The sequence below is a fragment of the Ambystoma mexicanum genome, chromosome 10, assembly GCF_040938575.1.
Source record: "Ambystoma mexicanum isolate Mex_15411 chromosome 10, UKY_AmexF1_1, whole genome shotgun sequence".
NCBI classification, from domain to species: domain Eukaryota; kingdom Metazoa; phylum Chordata; class Amphibia; order Caudata; family Ambystomatidae; genus Ambystoma; species Ambystoma mexicanum.
Window position 1 is genome coordinate 848,960,673 of NC_090932.1, and position 20,763 is coordinate 848,981,435.

General features: G+C 46.8%; 1 protein-coding gene across 6 annotated transcripts in view; it reads left to right on the forward strand.

The window, feature by feature from the left end:
• LOC138491794 (multiple epidermal growth factor-like domains protein 6) overlaps positions 1-20,763 on the forward strand; it is a 1,495,213-nt gene that overhangs the window by 117,029 nt on the left and 1,357,421 nt on the right. For all 6 annotated transcript variants that reach the window (XM_069618507.1, XM_069618508.1, XM_069618505.1 and 3 more), the window contains exon 4: positions 19,203-19,307. In XM_069618507.1, the coding sequence (XP_069474608.1) occupies positions 19,203-19,307 (105 nt within the window). The remainder of the gene's footprint in view (positions 1-19,202; positions 19,308-20,763) is intronic.

The window sequence follows — 20,763 nt, forward strand, 5'->3', positions numbered from 1 at the left end:
AGATCAATTCCGACAGATAATAATTATTTCCAATCACTGACAAATGAACACCATCCTCTCTAAATATCATGAATCCTTCATAAACTGTCTTTGTGGTCCAAAACCTGTACCACTGCCGAGACACAAAATTTTACCATCTCTCTGTTTATTCCCTTCCTTGCCCGCTCTATTGCTCCTTCACTTGTCGCCCCCCTCCAAACTCTCTGCGGCAACAACTTAGTACAAACTACAGATGCTTAAGGACACATTTCTCGTACCCATAACAAATCCCTTTTCATTTTTCTAAGAAGAGCCAAACCAGTATCGCTTACCAGGTCATTTTCCCCAGCATGAATAATCGCCCCATCTGGAGACACATAGCGTTCCCTCAACCCAGCCAACATAGGGAGTAACTGATCCCAGCGAAGCCCCCCTAAACCTGACCACCTCACCAAAACATCTTTATAGCTGCAACCCAATTGCCTGCCAGAAACCCTTTTCTCAGCTTCTTTCCCCGCCCACTTAACAATAGAATGTCCCACAATCCAGATTTGTGGCATCTGCCCCGGCCTCCGAGCAGCATCTGAAAAAGAAATTACAAAATCACTTAATCACCAACATCCTACTAAAAGAAACACTCCTGCTGACTTCTGAAAAGGTTCTTTCAAACAACCAATTTGCCCGAGTCCCTGACATACCTTTTGTATCTCCCTGACTTCCATCGTTCCAAACTTTTCACCTTCTCCTCTGAATAGCCCAGCCTGCTACCTTCAGATGCTGCACCCTTCCTAAATGAATGAATGAGTTCCAAAATCCTCCGCCTTTTCCCCTACTGCTACCAGAACCTTTCGAAGTACCCCCAAAACTTGTGGCGCTGAAAAACCAAACCTGTCCTCCCCCCACAACGCTCCTTCCACAACAAACCTGTGTGAACCGGGCATAACTCCTTGCTCCCACGACCCAGGAAAAACAGGTCGCAAACAATTCTCCTTCCCAGGCCGACCAACATATCACCTCCCACCGCCTGACACAACCAAGTTAGCAATTCCGCTGATACCGGTTTCCTCTTACCTTTTCCCCTCTTACTTTCCCTTGCCCATCCTTCCAACATCCTGTCTGCAATTTCTCCACCGCTCGGCTGAAAACCCCAAAACCACTTCCCATAGAAGGCAATCCCTGCCAGTTTCCCCATTATAGTTGCCCTAGACAAGCCCCTATCTATGCACCTCAAGAGGAAATTAGTGACATCGTCCCTTCTCCGTTCTTCCGCGTCCCCCCAGCCTTTCCAACTACAAGCTCCCCCTCCTATAAAATCCTCTCAAGCTCTCCTGTAGGCCTCTCTAGATCCCAGAGCAAGAGAACCCTCCACCAATGCAAGCGCTCTCAGCTTCCTATTTTCCACAGCTCCTCCGGAATACCCTGCCCCTCCTGATCCGCATCTCCAGCTAATCCACGGAAACTCTGCCATTGAAAACGAGATAATGCATCAGCGATGCCATTATCCTTCTCTGGCACATGTTTTGCTTGGAACACCACATTCCATTCCATGCAACGCAGAACAAACTCATCAGCCTCGCCACCCTCTGATCCTTTGCTGACTGCGAATTCACTACATGAACCGCACATTCATTGTCAATGTTGAATTTCACTTTCTTGTTTTGCAACTTCTTCCCCCATAACTCCAGTGCAACCAACAAAGGAAAGAATTCCAGGAATGCAATGCTCCTTCCCTCCCTCAACCAAAGTGATGGCCACTTCTCGGCGCACCATTTTCCTCCCCATAACACTACAAAACCTGCTGCATCTGAAAAAATCGGAACTTCCCAAGACACCGGATCTCCCTGCAACCACATGGACACTCCGTTGAAGCTCTCCAAAAAATGCAGCCATATTCTGCAATCTTCCCGCACTGCATCTGATACTCTTATCCGATGATGTGGGTACTTTGCTCCTGCCATAGACCGTGCCATGTTTCTGCAAAAAGTCCGCCCTGGGGCCACCACCTTGCATGCAAAATTCGAATGCCCAACCAAACTCTGCATTTCCACTAGCATCAGTTTCTTGGCCCCCACTGCTTTCTGCAGCAATCCTACCAATTTGCTCACCTTGTCGTGCGGCAAGCGTGAGGTCATCACTACTGAATCCAGTTCAATCCCTAGAAACGTCAACACCACTGCCGGTCCTTCTGTTTTGTCTTCTGCTAGAGGCACACCCAAATCCCCCATCAAAGCTTGGAACAACTTTAGCATCTCTGTGCACTCTTTCTCCCTCCGCCCCGCTAATAAACAGAAAATCATCTAGGTAATGCAGCACACTTTGACTACCGGAACTGTATGAAAAAACCCACTGTAAGAAGGAACTGAAATGCTCAAACAAGGCGCAGGAAATTGCACACCCCATTGGCAAAGCTTTGTCAATGTATATCGTGTCCTCAAATTGCAAACCCAACAGCCAAAAATCCTCCGGGTGCACCGGCAACAACCTGAAAGCCGCCTTAATGTCACACTTGGCCATGAAAGCCCCACACCCTGCTTTCCTCACCAAATCCACTGCCTGGTCTACACTTGCATATACAACCCCGCATTCCTCAGGGGCAATGAAATCATTAACAGACATGCCCTCGGGCCATGACAAATGGTGTATCAATCTGAATTCCCCCGGGGCTTTCTTAGGCACAACACCCAGCGGAGATACAACAAAGTCTCCCGGCAATCATCAAATGGCCCTATTATCCTCCCTGCTGCTATTTCCTTGCCCAATTTTTGTCTTGCCACCTCCTCATTTTCTTTGGCTGACTTCAAGTTTTCCGCCCACCGGCGCCCCCTTGGTCCCGGATAAACCAGCCTGAAAGCATGACAAAAACCGTCACTCAAAATCTTAGCCCCTTCCCTGTCCAGATAAAACTCCAACCACTTCTCCAGCACATCCAACTTAACTGGCATAAAAGCCTTTCCCCACAACCCCCTCTGCCAGGTCCTCTTCCCCTCCCCCTCTCTCCTTTCTGGAAACACTGAGTGAGAAAGTGTTTCCCTGCACATTTGCTACATTTGTGTCTGAACCTACAGAAATTCCTTGTGCAGCCGTCCTTGTTAAATGCCCAACACGCTGCTGAGGACTGCCCTCTGCCTCCTCCCCCCACTCCCTCCTGGGTGGGGTGACCAAGAAAGGGCCGGAAAGGCACAGGCAGCCCACTTGCTGTGTGCAACGTCGGGGCAGGCCTCGTTGGCGCCATCCATTGCAGCCATAGATCCATGTCCACCTCCCCCCAAAAAGCCTGACTGTCTTCAGCCATTCTTGCTCTGAATTCCTCATCATAACGCACCCACGCAAAGCCCCCGAAACTTGTAAATGCCTTCCTGATCACATCCATATATTTTAGCAGAGCCACACACCGTTCCGGAAATTTCTCACAATATACATTGGTGTAAATAATAAATGCAGACGTCCAGTTTTCAATTGTCACCGGTACTCTTGGGCGCAAGGCCAGCTTTCTCTTCTTCCTTGGAACCCTCCTTTGCCCTCCCTTCCCTATGGGGCAGCTTAAACACATCTACAAATTCCCCTGCCTGAATCTTGTCCTTAGTCGCTGTCATCAGATGCGCACCCAAAGGTTTTGTGATGCCTATGTAAGGTAGCTTTTTCTCCTTGCCCTTCACTTCAGCTTCTTTTTCTTTTGACACCTGTACCTCGAGCTCCAATGGCTCAACCACCTTGTCCGTTTGTACCTCCACCGAGCAATTTCCCTTTTCACCCACCAAGGCTCCCATAGCCTGTACTCCAATCTGCCTCCTTACCCCTTGCAAACCAGACCCTTCATTTCCTGCCCCCGTTCTCGTATCCCCCCTCTGCCATGCAGTTGACCAGTTCCTTACCCACTCACCTCTTTCCGACCTGCCCTCGCCTGTCTGCGGTCTGGCCTCCACTCCGATGCTCCTCATCTCCTTTCTTACTGGGCTCCTACTGCGGGGACAAAACATGTCAGCAGTCTCGCCCAGCCAATTGTTCCCCAAACCTATTGCTCCCGTCTTTCACAATCCCACCTAAAACCCCTTCTCTCATTCCCCCTCCTCCTTACCCCCCTATAACCTTCATCCTCCCACTGCCCCACATATTTCTCCATCCCAACTTCATCATCCCTGAAATACCATTGCTGATGCAAGCTCATGCTTGGGTTGAGTAGATCCTCTTCCAGTGAGCCCGGGGCATCTGCTCCACCACTCCTTTGGGTTCTTCTTGGCGGGGCCGCAGAAACCCCTTCCTGGTCCTCTTCTCCCGGGCGAGGTGTACTCTCCTCCACCCTGTGGTCCTCATCGCTAGGGGCCGTGCTGCGCCCTCTAGACTGTCCTAGCAGCGACCTAGGAGGGGCCGTTCCTAAACCCTCTCCATCCTCATCCTCTCGAAGAGCGGGGGCTGCGCAGCGCCCTCCACCAACCTTCCTCCTATCTGGGGGGGACATTCCGCGCCCCTCCCTAATCTCACTAAATGATAGGGACCTCTCTCTCCTTCTCCCACCTGCACTCTCCTGCAGGTATTTACCCCCTTTTCCCCTTTGTCCAGATGCCCCGCTCTTTGCCCCATCACCCCTGCCGTCCCGGTCCCTTTGCCCTAACTAACCCCTTTTGCCCGCTCCTGATATCCCCCATTTCCACCTGTTCATTATGCAACCCATCCCCGTCCCCCTCACCACTCATATACACTTCTCCCCTTGATGCTCTCCTGTTGATTTCCCTCTGCAACCTCCTACCTCTGTATTCCCAGGCCTCCCCTCTACCAGCAGCCGGGTGCATGTTACCACTGCTGCAAGAGCCCCATCTGCCGCTGCTCTGCGCTGCGGCCTATTCCCACCAATCTCCCCGTCTCCCGTGACCTCCCCTACCACCCCCTCCAGTTGGGCCTTAGATGCCCTGCAAAGGATTTCCAAAGCCTCTCTTAGAGCCCTGGCATCCACCAAACCCTTCTTACTGGCTCACTTCCCCACCATAGTGCACTCACTAATATGGCAGCGCACTAAAATATATGCTTCTTAAATACACCTAGCTATACTAATGAACTCCGAGCCAAGATCTACCCAGGGGCAAAATACCACTAAAATAAAACACCTTGGCAAAAAAAAGGGGGGGGGGGAGTTAACACCCCAACAATATAGTACTAAAGAAGGCTAAGCTCCTTTTGTATCCCTAATAAACCTAAAAACAGTTCTCTAAACTTATAGTTAAACTTATTATTATTTTTTTTTAATTTAAATTGCCCACAATATTAATAACAAACCACCTAGACTGCCCTTATCAAAAAATGGGGGTGGGGGAAGGTGGGGCAGAAAAGACAGAAAACACTCTGTCCCCGAGCTGCGCAGACACAACCACGTGGCTATTACAAAATGCAAAAAATAAAAGTGCGGTCCCATTAAGGGATCCGCACTCCCTCTCCTGTCACACGGCTGCACACGCACTACGCGAGGTGCAGCACTAACGAAAACTAAAAGCTGTACTAAAACAAGCACAGCCCCCGTGGAGGACGCGGCGCTGACCTGGCCCCAACACGGACCTGAAAGCGGGAGATACCGCCGCGGTGAGGGGCCAATAAACAAAGCCCAAACAGAGAAAGCCGGCCCCCGTCGCTCTCGCCGACACCCAACCCGATAACCCTGCGGGCTGAAAGAAAACGTGTTTAATAACATGGCAGACCCGGCATCAATTCCCAGCAGCCCAGAGCCCTAACGGAGACCAAAATGGCAAACCGAGTGGCTCCTCACGAAAAGGTAAGCGGGAGGTACATTATTTATGGTACCTCCACTAATCGCAAATAATTATTATTCTCCTTTTTGTTTATATATATATATATATATATATATATATATATATAACCTACCCAACAACTGTCTAACTCCAACTCAATCCTACCTCACAAAAAACCCCTCCACAGGCCTAAATCAGGGAAGGCTCGGGAGCAGGCAACCAGGACTGCCCATCTAAAGTCCCCAACCGTCGCCTGCTTCCCGAACCTTCCCTGACCCTTAAATACCCCATGGAGTGGCGCTCAATGCGCAGGCCACCTCGCTGGCCTGTCCAGCGTCAAAATAACCCTGGGGGGAAATGCTTCGCCCTCCCCCTCCTGGCTCCCCTTATCACGTTACATGCAACTGCGGCTATCAGCTGCCATCTTTGTCTGCATGGCCGTCCTCCCCACCAGCAAAAACAGCTGCAGGAGAAGGAAGTCTAATGGAAAACACAGGACATGCGCAGGCTAGCCTCCCGTTTTGGGCCTGCTTTCTGCGAGCACCCATTGCAGATTTTGAATATGGCCACATCAATCGCTGGGGCCGGTTCAGGAGCTGATCAGGTCAGCAGCCCCCAGGCAGCGACGTGGTTACCAGGGCCACGGTGTGCATTTTAATCAGACGCTACATCTAGACTTTCTAAGCTGAAACTGACCCCCCAACATCATACTGGCCCAGGCAATTGGGAAACAAGGTTTGAAAGCTGTCTGCTCCATCATTCATGGGCAACCAAACCCGTATCCCACGCTCTACTCGGAGCCTATCTAGCGATAACTGGGGAGTTTGTCATCATTTGGTGCGAGGTCTCGAGGGCACGAAAATCTCATAACTTTATCAGGGTGACAGAACATATTTTGCACGATGCATGCTTTAATTAATAAAGGGCACAGAGTTCAGACTATCTTTTGCCGATGCTTTGCCCGAATCCGCAGCACATAGACAGGCAGCATAGTTGTCCCATGCATTAAAACCTGCTGCTGGCAAGATGCAATACGCAAAGTATTTAGTGCAACAAGAAATTCTTACAGGTCGCTTATTTACAAAAATGTGCTTGCGTGAAGACGTAAGGCTGAGCAAATCCTTGCCAGCGGAGTGAACGTGTCCCTGGCCCCTGCCAAGGTGACAGATGTTGCAGGCGGCGTACTCCGCAGAGACTACACCGCCGGTAAATAATGCACTGCACACATGTTTTAGGGTCTACTGGCTGTGCCCAATGGAGCAGGGCTTCAACTAAAATCACGTGATGGTTTCCAAACTGGGGGCAGGAGGGCATCTCACCATAACAGGCGCATTCCCTCGCAACAATAGATAAAAGGAAAAACAGAAAATAATATTTAACTAATACGCAGCAGCCGGAGTGAGTTGGAGTCCTGGACTTGCCAGGCAAGGGTGTTTCCACCAGAACGCAGCTCCTCAAAAAGAGGAAATGCATTCTGTGAATAACATGCAGTGTGCCCAACTCTGCATCCCGGCGTGTTTAAGTGTTGGGTCCACAGTGCTTTGCACGTTTTGGAAACAGGACAACATGGAGCATAACGGGATCGTCGGGCGCTTTTTTGGTGCACAAACTGTATGTCAAAAGGGGGGCACCACCATCTACAGTGTGCTCACCGAGCAATTTGAAAGCATAACACAGTCAGCAAATAAACAAGCCCCCTAAAACATTCAGTTGAAAGCACTAGGGAGCTTCCCAATAAACTCAAAAGGTAGAGCATGGGTCTACCAGTATACAGCAGGCAGGTCAAGCTACCGCTCAGACATGCGAAAGTAAAATGGCAGTTTGAGTACAAATCAATGCTTTTTAAAACCAGACAAGTCACGCAGGAGTCGAGTTTCTTCCTTTCACGAGCTCAACAATAATTGTTAAACGCTGGTCAGATAGCACAGCAAGTAGAGCGCTCGCGTTGACCTAAGTGCAGAGACTGCGGATGCAGGTTTAAATCCTGGCAGGGCCAAACCCAGCCTTTCATCCTTCCGAGGTAGATAAATCGAGGTCGATAAATGAGCACCACATACCTTGGGAAATAAGCAGCGTTCAGATGCCTGAGGGTTCGTAGCGCTATATGAACAACAAAACAATACATTACCTGCCATAGTCAAACAATCACTAGATCATAATGATCAACTATAAGACAAACAAATATATTATCTTTATGCCCATGAAACAAGTCGTTATATTTACAAAACAAGTACCCTGACACGGGGCACAGCATGACACAGAACTTGCCACCCAACAAACAGGGGTTGACCCTGGACAGCGCACAACAAGCCTAATTACCACAAGCTTTGCAATCAGCACTCAAGTAGCGGTATAAGCATCACAAACTGGTTTAGACATTTTTTGCTGCACCAAAAAAGCAGTACCCTGCACAGGCACAATTTAAAGAGGGATCAGACCAGGCACAAACCTCCTCTCAGGGCGAACAAAGGGGAACCCAAGAAAAAAGTAGAAAGTCCCGGTGGTCACGCGGCACTTTATAAGAACACCAAACAGTTCAGCTCAGCTAGCATTAAGCGCTCAAGTATTTGTACATCCAGCCAGAAACTGTGGATGCAGTTTTTTAAACCCGGCAGAGCTGACATACAAACCAATGCGAACAGCACCAGCCGGAAACAGAAGGCCAGGATAATGAGAACCCATAGAACGAGATCTCCAACTCCAAGCAGCTATCCAAACGGAGCTTGCCAAATATTTCTGTGTACGCAGAATAAACGGAACCCTGAAACAGGCTTCAAAACGTACCTCGCAACTAAAGAAAAACCTGTACGCGGGGGACCCAGTTGCAACAACACTACAGAGTAGTGTAACAGAATCAGACCACAGGCACGGAATGGGGCAACGACAATACGGCAAAAAGAACGCAGAAGCGGTTTGGGACATTGTGTGCTAGCGGTAAGTAGCCCTGTGAAGAAGGGGAGACAGCACCAAAAGAAACACCACTGCATGGCAAGTAAAAGAAAACTCGCAGGGGGCACCAGAAGACACACAAGTTCTCAAACCCACCAACGGTCCCACAGCCAGCCAGGGTCCCGAAGAAACATAGACTGTGGTTCCAGTGTCCAGCCCGGGCAGTACCACACACAACCCACAGCAGGGCCTAAACTCAGCCTTTTACCCTCCGAAGGTGATAAATCAGGGCCTCACACCAGGGGTAACGAACTAGGGGGCCAACAAAGGAGAACCGTTCCAGACAATCATGCAGGTAGTACACAAGTTGATGACCAATTTTACAGCGGTTAGAGGGGACAGATTGCAGCAATGGTGTAACAGTTTGGAGCTACCCAAGGAAGAAACGGAAGCACGTTTTCCTGGCAGCTGATCAAAAACAGGCACAGATACGAGCGAATCTATCCGAGACGGGGTAAGAAGCAACCAACCCAAGAAAGCAGGACAAAAATAAGCAGTGGGGATAAACACCACACTGCTCAATAGGCAATATAACAGGCCAATGCCTGAGTGCCGGAGCCAGAGAGCTACAAGTAGCACAGAACCTGGAAAACGGTTTCAACAAACTAACAAGCAGTGGTGGAAAAGCACCACACAGCACAAAACAGGCAAACTCCCAATGGCCTCGGCCTAGAGGGGTACAATTTAGCATGGAACCTGAATGCAGGTGCTAAAAATGTTAACAAACAATTTGGAAAATAGAGGGGGACTGTCCCATAGGAAAGCAAAATGTTACAACCTCGGGTCGCAAGGGGGAGATAACTCACTTTTATAAGAAAAAGGTTTTTTGGTTTGCTGGCAATATGTACCAGGGCCCATTTTGAACAATTACCTCCAGGGCTCCCAATTTTTGCTCGCAGTACACCCCAGGTGGTAAAACACCACGCAACACAAGAAATCGGGCCAATGCCGCAAGGGCCGGGGCCAGAAAGCAGCTAATACCATGATAACCAAAACGGTTTGTAAATATGAGCGATACTGATAAGCAGGGGTAGTGCAGGGGGCTCCCCAGGAACAGGCGCAAACACTAGCACAAGGCAACCGAAGTAACAAAGCGAAACCAACCCCGGGTCGAAAACATACACCACAGCAGATGGGTCAGAAGTCCCCTCTGAGCAGGGATATACGTAAGTACTACATTAAGTAGATGAAATAGAAGGGGGCGTAGAACCATTTAAGTCTGCGAGCGGTCAGGACGGGAACCAGCCCACCCAAGGGGTACCCAAGGTCTAATTTTCTTAAACAATCCAGTTTTGATTGTTTTACTAAAAAGAAACAAACTTAGACAGCCGTACAAAGGGAAATAAGAGACCAGCACAAGATGTTGGGTCGCACATAACTACAAGCCAGCAATGTGCGGGCAAATAGCGGGAGAACGGTTTTGCAGCATTAACGCACCCCGTTAAGGCGTTAAGGATAAGAGCAGGTAATGAAAAAACCCACACAGGGGCCAGTACCAGGCACGATCAAGGGACTAGCCCAAACTATTGCGAACAAACAATTCAGCTAGGGGGAAGAAACAAGCAACAACTTTTGGGCGAAACCTGGACAGCTGGTAACCCATCCAGGTTGTGGCGGCAGGGGCTAGAGGGGGTAACCTCGGGACCCGATGCCCAAAAGTACAGTATATTATGGTTACTGTAATTATGATTGCTTGTTATGACCATAACTGTGCAATAAAATCCCATGGCCTTTTATTGCCAACACTCAATGTCTCACGTAGTACCTGGGGGGAAGGGGAGCATGGGGCACATTGTCACCCAGGTCATGTTACCACTCTGCCTGCATATGGGTCCACTGGTTATGGCCAATGCCGCAGGCACCTGGCGAGGCCTGGTAACCTGTGCCCCATGGCAGCCAGGCAGGGGAGAGGGGGAGCAGCAGCCCAACAAATGAGCCGGTGCTGCCCCTCTCCCCCACCAAACTACAAAGGCGACGTGCAGTCGCCAAACCAGGAAACAGACGGAAGGGCAAGATGTTAATCAACACCTTGCCCTCCTCCCACAGGGATGCAAAGCACGAGGCCCCCAAAGACAGCAAGTAGGCAGGGGAGCAAGTCTTAGGCACCATAAGGTGCAATCTATTGTCGGCATCAGCCGGCCAGGGGGCTGGCACCACAGCCCCCACCACACAGAAGGACCCAGGAGACAGCCCCTGGGTCCTACATAAGAAGCTGCTTGGACAGCAGAAAACAGAATCAGCTTGTGGTCCCTGTGCGGGGACACAAACCAAAGAGTTCTCTGTGCATTCAGTCTCTTCTTTTTCCCAGAACCCTCCCACCCTAAGGAAAAAGGATGAGAAGAAAGAGAAAGAAATCTGGTCACTGTATGGTGACCACACTGTCGTGGGACAAGAATGGCAGCACAGGCCAGAGGGGGCAACCTCGGGACCCGAGGCCCAAAAGTACAGCATATTATGGTTACTGTAATTATGATTATGCTTGTTATGACCATAAACGTGCAATAAAATCCCACTGCCTTTTATTGCCAACACTTACCCAATGTCTTGTATACTACCTGGGGGGGTTGGGAGGGAAAGGATGGGGCGCATTGTCACCCAGGTCATGTTACCACTCTGCCTGCATATGGGTCCACTGGTTACGGTTTTTCTCTAGCGTTGCCACATTAAACATCCCAAATGATTAATTCTGCACATCTGTTTCTTAAGGAAAGAGAGGTCTCCCACATTGTGCTTTCATTCATAGCACATAAAGATCGCCCTTAAGACTGAACATCCAGGCTGCATTGTCCTGTTTTCCTTGCACCTTGTCCTTGCCCCTGCACTTCACAGCTGGTGGAATCAATTTCTTACGTCATTGGAATATACTAAGTAGGAACTTTGTCAAATGTACTGTTGCACAAAGCATTTGGAACACTATTTGCCCTACGAATACACAAAGTTCTGCAATATTGACTGTACAATTTTGCAGTATGCTCTTTTCTTTATTAAGAACTAAAAGAGCTTGTTCAGTTTTATATAATCACATGGTAATCAGCGCCAGCTTTGTACACACATTTGCCACATCTGGATCAGAAAGCCTTTGCTCTCTATTCAAAAAGGTGATGTGTTCAAAGAGTCAGTCAGACATGTCATTACAAAACGGATAATATAGATATTGGCCATAATTAGAGTTTGGCTGAAAGTGGAAAAGGTATTAAATAAAATAGTGTTGAGTGTTCAATGACTGGGTGTGAGGGCTTTAAGGAATGGAAGTAGGAAACCGTGATGTGCTGCACTTAATGACCCGAAACGGGGTCGGATCTAATAGCCAAATCAATGTATAAGAAGCTCATGGGGGATCATTTATTGGCATTGATGATCTGTCGGTTGAAGTGATTTCAATATACAGTGCATGTTTCATGTGAGTACAGTGATGAATTGGAGTGGATTTTAATGTATGTTTTTCTGTAATTTTGTTGTATTTAGAATGTTAATGCTATGTGAAAATTATGTGAGTTGTGTTACATATTTGTATGGAACAAAGGGAAGAAATGGTTGAAAAGTGGATTATAAATAAAACACACTAATAAACAATATTATACAGATAAATGACACAACTTTTATTCTCTGAAGATCCTGATGAAGAGAATAGAAACCATGAATTCCAAATGATTGGACAGGCAGTGTTCATATGCAGAAAGACAGCAGCAAGCAGCCAGTTAGAAGACGTCCCTCAACATTGCAATGCAAAGCAGAATTCTGGCCTAATGCTGACTGTAGATGCAACAAAAAGTACTTGGTAATTTGTACTGTCTCTTCCTCCTCCGAGTCTTACAAAGACCATCTTTGGGGAAAGATAAGCTGCCTGTTACCTGTCTGCAACACAAAAGAAATGAATCAATGGTGTGCTGTCAGAGGAAATCCAAATATGCTGTAGCGCTGCTGCGTAATGTCCATCTTTAAAAAAGAAAACGCATATATCCTGGGAGATTAAGATTAACAGACTGGAGGTGGGGGTCCAGTGATAGAATGCCATCTGGCGAGGGTGTAAACGCTCTTGTTTTTTAAATTATTAAAATAAAATGATGCATTATTTCTGCCTCTGAATGCGAGGCCTGCTAATCTGGCCCCTTTCATTAAATGCTCAATGCCAAAATGATCGTGTGCACACACATGCCTTTGCTGTAATCATTCACCTTACATATACTCCCCTAGCTCTCCAGTGGCATAATCTTGGTTCAGAGGTCACATGTGCATCCTTGACAGCTGCCGGGACACACAGCCCCTGCATGCGAGGTAGGAATTCATCTTCTGCACGTCTGATCGAAATTATGATAATGATATGGATTGGTCAGTCTGGTGGTGTATACAACTTTAAATATAAGACATGCCTGGTTGTGGCATGGTGACTACTAAGGGCATACAATTATAAAGCCAAATAAATAATTTGATATCACACCAGTGCTAGCTCTTTGAGCAGTGCCAGCTATGATAGGACTTATGTATATTGGTGTCTAGACTGATGTTATCCATAGCTTTTATGTGGAAGAATAGCCAGGATACTGCTCCTTTGATTCTCCCACAGGAGTGACAGGCAGGATAACACTTTCCCATAGGACATAGAAACCTTCCCCGGGAGGTCTCCTATGCACAGTGCTTCTAAAGCAGTACTCGACAAAACAAATCCAATCTCACACCAGGGTGCTGATCACTGGGGCTCATTTGAAGACAGCAGGTATTGTAGTGGAGGCAGATTTGACATAGAGGAAAGGTAGGTTCTGAGAAGGGTCCCGCCTTCTTGGTTTAAATTGGTGCTCGCTTCCTTTTTTCATGTCCCCTCCATTTCCTGGAAGCAAGGTACTCTGGGTGTGATATCACTACACAAAGGACACTTGTTTCAACAACAGCATTGGGACCGCTTACAACAGGTTTTCTTTGGATCAATCCCATGTGGCATTTTGCCTTTAAAGGAGAGGGGCACACCCTAATTCTTTGATTAACCTCTGGTCTTCCAAAAGGATAAAAAATAATTAATCTGGGCCTGAGGATAAAGTGTATCCCAAAGTTATTTGCCAGGTAGGTGAGGATAGAAGGCACTCAAGGCAGAGGAGAACTCTGCCCCCTAAAATCCCCAGGGAATAGTGGGCGTTAACTGCTGTGGCCTCTGCTGGCTACACTGCAACCAGGCCCCTGTTCACTGGAGATGAGGGATTCCCTGTAGGTGCCAGCTAAGCTCCATGGAGCGGGAGTGTAAACAAAGGACTTAACTTGTCCTGGAACCCTTGAATTGGGACTCCCAGAAAGAGCAGAATAAAGGAAGTGACCCAGTGCTCTCCCTGCACCTTTGAACCACATTGGCGCTGGTTTGAGCACCTTTAATGCTGTCCAAGCTGCTGCACAGGAACCGTCATTGTCATCCTTCACCTCAACACCCAACTTCCTCTGCATCTTAGAGTCCTCTCGATGCAGATGCCACATTTCTGCAATCTCTGCATCTGAGACTCGCTGAGTCTTCTAGCATGCCCAACTCGACATCGCTGCCTGGTCACGAGCTTCTTCAAGCTCCTATCTGATGCTGCTGCAGATCCCTGATGATGTGATGAACAAGCCAAGCCACCTTGATGGTGTAGGCAAGTTTCCACTACTTTGATCCAGAGGTCACTGAGTCTTCCAATGCCACCAACCCAACACCAGCCACCGTTCCCAGTGTCTTCTACCCACAAGTGGATGCTGCAGCGAAACAGCACTGCATTATTGGAGTCTGTCACCACTGCTCTAAGACTCTCCCATGGCCATGTGCCACCCTTCTGATGAGGTTCTCCGGCTCTCTGAGTTGTTAAAATGCCTTTTGGCTATCTTAATGGCAGGTGGTAGTTTTCCCATGGACTGTGGCTGTGTGGCCTTTCTGTGATGTGCAGAATCACCCTTCCCTAAAATCATGTCCACTTCTACGGCCACCTGCTTCTTCAGTGCAGCTCAGTCATCTTGCACAGTTTTATTACATGCGCAGGTGAATCCCTGCTGACAAGTCTGCAGCATCTTGGACAGAGTGTTTGTTTCAATGGCTGCTGGTTTCCTTTCATCCTGTGGGACATCACTTTGGCATATGAGGAGCCACCTTCTTTAGTCCTGATCTCTTGGGAATTATGCGGTTGTGACTAGCCACCATCTCAACTGGATGTGTCCTGCAGTAGCTTTTCTACAGACTCTCAAAGGCCCTACTTAATGCACCAGATTGTGAAACCTGACCAGTCTGACAGTACCCACTTGCAGTGAGATTACACTGCCCAGCTGAGGATCATAACATATATTTTATCTCAGTAACTGCCAGAGACTGGTACATTGATTGTTGAGGAGGCTGAGTGCAGGCTGAGAAGGTGAGGGTAGTTCCTGTGGTACAGAGCAGAGTAGTAGCAGTGGCTAAGTGGCTGATGCAGGGAAGGAAGGACCTGTTTGAAACTGGCTGGCACCTGGTCGGTGTACTGGTTGTGGGGTAGATCCACACCCAATGAAGCAGTTACCCAGCATGTTGGAAATTACAGGGCAGTGGCAGGAAGATGTGCTTGCTGATGGGAGTGGGGGACCATTGCAGGACCAGCCTGTGAAGGAGGACTAGGCACAGGGGCTGCAGCAAGATGGTGGGGTTCTGCTAGAGTGGGTGGGCTGTTCCAGTTTTGTCATTCTGCTGGAGTCTGCGTGTTGTCTTGGTTCAGATGGCAAACTGCTAGCCCAAAGAGGTGGGTAGTGATGTGTGGCTCATGGCACACACACTAGGAGAGACACGGGAGGAACATGACTACTGAGTGGGCTTGAGTAGATCAGCAGTGGATGTAAAGACGATGTGGCAGTACCAGCATTCTTCTTAGAAGTCAGCATGTCATCTAAAAAGAATAGCCCTGGCAGCAGAGTGGGATAATAACATTGAAGACAGATTACCCTGTGGCATGGTAGTAGCTTTGGAGCGTAGCACCTTGTAGACAGTGATCTTTGTATCTTGAAAGTGAGATGGTGCGGATAGTGTGAGGGGCTGTGCCTGAAGTTGAAACCATATGAGGCATCTTACCATTGCACCATATGATGCCGGGAGGCAAAGCTCCTTAAACCATCATGCAGTCCAGGTTGGACTGCTTCATGACCACAAAGCTGATGGCTACCTGAAATGGGACTGTAGTGGAGGGTGACAGCTTGCGGTCACACAACCAGGAGATTTTACAAGAAATCCTTGACTGTGGAAAGGGCTTGGAACAGAAGATCGAATGGGTGCAGACCACTATTTAATTGCTACATGCTGATTTGCACAAAGTAGCTCACAGCCTGAAGATAACAGAAGAAAAGGGGCAGACTAGGAAGGAGCTATTCAATCATCGAAATCCACAGATGTACTTAAGATATACAAGCATTCTTGAAATAATTACTCATCAAAGAAGGTGGGGGGGCACACAATGTTTGTAGTGGAGAGGGCCCACATACACTTGTCCAAAGAATGACTAACACTCATATAGGGTTGCCTTCAGCACTGCACTAAAGTCACATGAAAAGACTTCTAAGAAACCTAACCAAACACATTGAAAAAATATCATTGGACCTTGCATAAGGATGAAGCTTTGGTTAATGACCATGAACATTTGATATTTTGAGGTATTTATTTATCATGCGCCAAAAGTCAGAGGGCATCATGGCACCACTCAAACACAGGGGACACTTCCGAAAACAGGACATGATAAGCTGCACAAGAAAGACCGGAGAATTAAGTGAAAATGCTGGTTTTGAATTCTGAAAAGCAGCAGGATTGTTTCCTGCCATAGCACAAGTGGGATAGCATTCCAAAGTTGTGCAGATAGGACAGGAAAAGATCTTCCCAGACCCCAGATCTTTTTTGCTCTGGGAACAGTTAACGGCTCCTTCAAGCGGGAGCAAAGCCTCCTCAATGGAGTATATGGAATGGGGTGTTCCTTCAGATATTTTGCAGCATTTCCAAAGACACCTCTATGAGTCAAGATGATAGCCTTGAAACATCCTGGTTGAGACAGGGAGCCAGTGCAGCTCCCTTCGGGTACTGGATACGTGGTCCCCCTTGGATAGATCGTAGATAAACTGAACTGCCTTGTTTTGTATGATCTGCAATGAGTTTATGAAGCGAGATGAGGCTCCTCGTAGTAAAGCATTGCAGTAGTCTAGCCACTGCAGTACGAACTGCTCTAGCGGAAATACCCTGGTTTCTTGGAGTCAGAAAAGATTTGGCGTATCTCGGTACTTTAAGGTGATGATGTGTACCATGTATGATACCGTTTATATGTGCCGTGGAGTTAACACCAGCATTCATATACACATCAAGATTCTTCACTTTGTCTCTAATGGGAATGGCACTATTGCCAATAATCATACTTTAGTACTCTACCGAAAGCTTACTTGGTTTGCGTAGAGCCAAATATTATCAGTTCGGTTTTGGAGGGGTTTAGACACATCGAATTCAGGTTCATCCAATCATTAATGATGCTGTACTTGTATTCCAGTGGTGCTAGATCTTTTTCATATCTGCTATTCAGCGGAGTGTCTTCCGCATAGTTAAAAGAAAATATGGGTTCAGCGTCATCAACAAATCACATAGATGCCTGATGAATAGGGTAAATAATGCTGGGGACAAACAAGCCCCCTGGGGAACCCATCCTTAATCGGTTCAAAACCCAAGGAAGCCTTACCCCAGCATACACGCAAGGTCCTATTTCCAAGGAAGGACAATATCCAATTGGTAGCCCACTCGGAGCACAGGCCTTGATGGCTCAGCTGACTCGAGGCATGAGTGGTCTAGTAAATCAAAAGCGGTCGACAAATCCAAGCGTATCAGTAGGCCTGCCTTGCCCCTCGCTACCACACTCAGCATCTTAGTCTGGAGGTCCACCAGAGCTGTCTCTGTCCCACGAGAAGTCCGAAATCCTTATTGATATGGATGTAAAATGTTCTCTGTTTCCAGATGATTTTGGGAATGGCTGGTAGCAACTCTATCAATCACTTTTAGCAGAGAGAGTTAGTTATAGGTTGTAAGTTGCTGGGGTTGCTGAGATCTAGGTCATGTTTCTTTGGTAGAGGCGAGATGACCACATGTTTGAGGCAGTCAGGTATGATACACTGTCTAAACGAGGAGTTGATGAAACGCGACAGGAAAGGTGCAAAGGTGTGGGGATATTTCACAATGAGCCTAGAAGGTAACATTTCTCCCACACAGGAGGCCGGCCGCATTTGTTTCGAGGTCTTGAGGATGTCCACTGTGGAGGTAGGGCAGAAAGAGAATTTGTGAGCTGATAGAGGCTCACAGCTTATGTTTGGCAAGGGATGTGAAGTATGTTACTTCAATGGGGCTGTGATCTTAGAGCGTGCCCACAACATTTTATTTGCAAAAGCTTGTTGAACGTTGCTACAATCTTTGTTAGAAGGGACAAAAAGCTGAGATTGCACCATTGGTTTCTCTAGACGGCGATAGAGAGTTCGAATCACTTCTTAGTTTGGTAATTTGCAGTCTCGATTTCATTGGTAAAGAAGTCTTTTAAGCATTGCAAATTTGACGGTTGTAGATAAAGCGAATATGTTTCCAAGCGTCTTTGTTCTCACTGGAGGGGTTTTTAACCCAGCCCTATTCCAATAGTCTCTTTTCTTGTTTAGTTTGAGACAACATAGGGTTGAACCAAAGTTGTTTACCCAAGTTATCCCTCACTGTTTTGAGTTTGGGTGGGGGCGAACGTGTATAAAAGATAAGTTAATTGTGAGTAGTAAACATTCACTAGTGCTTCAGTTGAATCCGAATCCTGGGTAAGTTCCATGATGTGCTCTAGACATTTGTTTGGGACCTCAGTTTTGACCCTTTTAAAATTCCTACTAGCTATTCTATGTGGTTTAGAATGATGCCTAGCCGTGATATGAGGCAAAGAAATATCTGTCATAATAACAAAGTGATCTGACCCAAGGGCATGCTCCGGTGAGAGTGATGTCCAGACTGATGTTTCTAATAATAATCTAATCAAGATTATGTCCCCCTGAATGAGCAGGTTCAGTATTAAGGATCTTAAAAAAAATGGGCGACATGCAATACATTTTCCAGGTCCCCATCATCCTTGTCACTAGCCACTAGGAGCCAAAGGTGTACATCCCCAAGGTTGATGGTTGAGCTATTGGGAGTGTTGAGAGTAGCCAGAATACTTAATAGATCTTCGTTAAACTGTGGCATAATGTCTGGGGGACGGTACAGAAGAATGACATTAATGGAGCAGTTGGCGTTAGGAATAAGCTTGAGGTGAATTATATCACCGCCAGTGCATGTGATGGGATAACTGTAAATGGAGCAACATCAGAGCTGGAAGAACAGGACATGTTTCTGATTATATGACAAGTTGTTGCACTGTTTGATGACCTATGTACATTACAAAGTGTTCAAATGTCGAAGAGACGTTTCGATATTGACTGTTAAAAGGTGTAATCCAAGTTTCTTAAAGAGGATGTAAGACATGATCTCCTGTTCTTCCTGTTGCTCTTCCTTGGTATATGTCATTCTGTGTCCTCTCCCCTCAGCTCTGTGCTCTGTGGGCACATGTTTCAATGGAGGGAGATGTGCCAATGGAGGAGCGCACGCCTGCCAGTGCCCAGAAGGATTCCAGGGCCCCCGCTGCCAGTACGGTAAGACAGTACCTACAACCTATCTTCATTCTCTTCTCGTGTAGCTGCTGCTTTTGGGTGGATGGGCATCATTAAAATGAGAAGCATGAACATAAAACTATCCACTGAAAAGTGAATGTTTCTGAGCAATACAAGTATTGAGATCTAATGGGAGACCAGAATGATACGTTCTGAGATAATTATCTTGTAGCATGATTTGCCTTTTGACTCAACATGTCTGCATCTGTTTTCTCGAGGAAACAATTATAATCTGGCAATTCAATGGAAAGCTCTTGTTGTGAGTTTGATATTTTTGATTAACTACCAATTACCTAAATCCATGCATTCACATTTTTCTGGCATGGAAAATGTAAATATCCTGCTTGGGTTTTAAAAGTACAAAAGATGTGTTTTATGTAAATGAAGAGGATTGGTGCTATGTATAGTTCAGACTCTTGCAAGCCAGTGGCAATGCGGGTTTTATGAAGTGTGTGTCTGGCCTCTCCAGATGTTTTGGACTACAAGTATCATTGGTCCAACCAAAATAGTGATTCTTATGGGATCATGGGAGTGGTAGTCCAAAATATCTAAAGAGCTACAGGTGGCTGACCCCTGATTATTGACTATTGCAACCGATTATTTTTTTTAACGTTTGTAATGCTTCTCGTTTTGGTTTGAAATAGTCACACAAAACAGTCAACATTTGATTATGCCAAATGTGTACCAAATAGACAATTTCCTTTATTAAGGACTATCTTGAAGCATTACTAATGCTACTTAAACAGTTGGTGTTTTGCTTAATATTGTATGCTGCTTGATACCAGCCGGCGCTCTTAAAAAGTGATATTGTCCGATTATACATTTGTAAAACGTGTCAACCTCTGTCGGAACAAACATTATTTTCTGATAGTTGAATTGTTTTATTCTAAAGGAAGTTGTCATACTTCACATGAACTCATGCTATCGTTGTTTGCCTAACCTTGCAAATATCATTGTCCTAATTAAAGAATATTTCTTCGACATATTCAGTAACGCCATACCCGCTGAATAAATTCTCAGGTATAACCTTCCTTGAAAGACAATCTTGGGATATTCTTGTTTCCAAAAGAGCAACTTTTGGCACCACAAATTCGCTTTCGTCTGACAAAAAGATATTTCATATATTATTCTTCATGTGATGTATTCTCATCGGCCTTTATGATGTCAAAGCGAAAAAAAAATGGGAAATGTGACTGTAAACATAAAGTGCACTTAAGGGGTAGTTTAAATTCCAAGTGTAACCCCCTAACAGTGAGCTCATTCACTATCTGGAATCCCCTAACGACGAAACATATCTGTGGGACAAAACACTGCACTTTTGCATATTTGTAAATGAAGATTTAAGTTTTCAGTAAATTGCCCAGAGGCAGGCTGGTTACCATTGGAGAATGAATAGCTGGGTGTGAGGCTGTATAAGGCAGGTACCGTCCTGCAATCC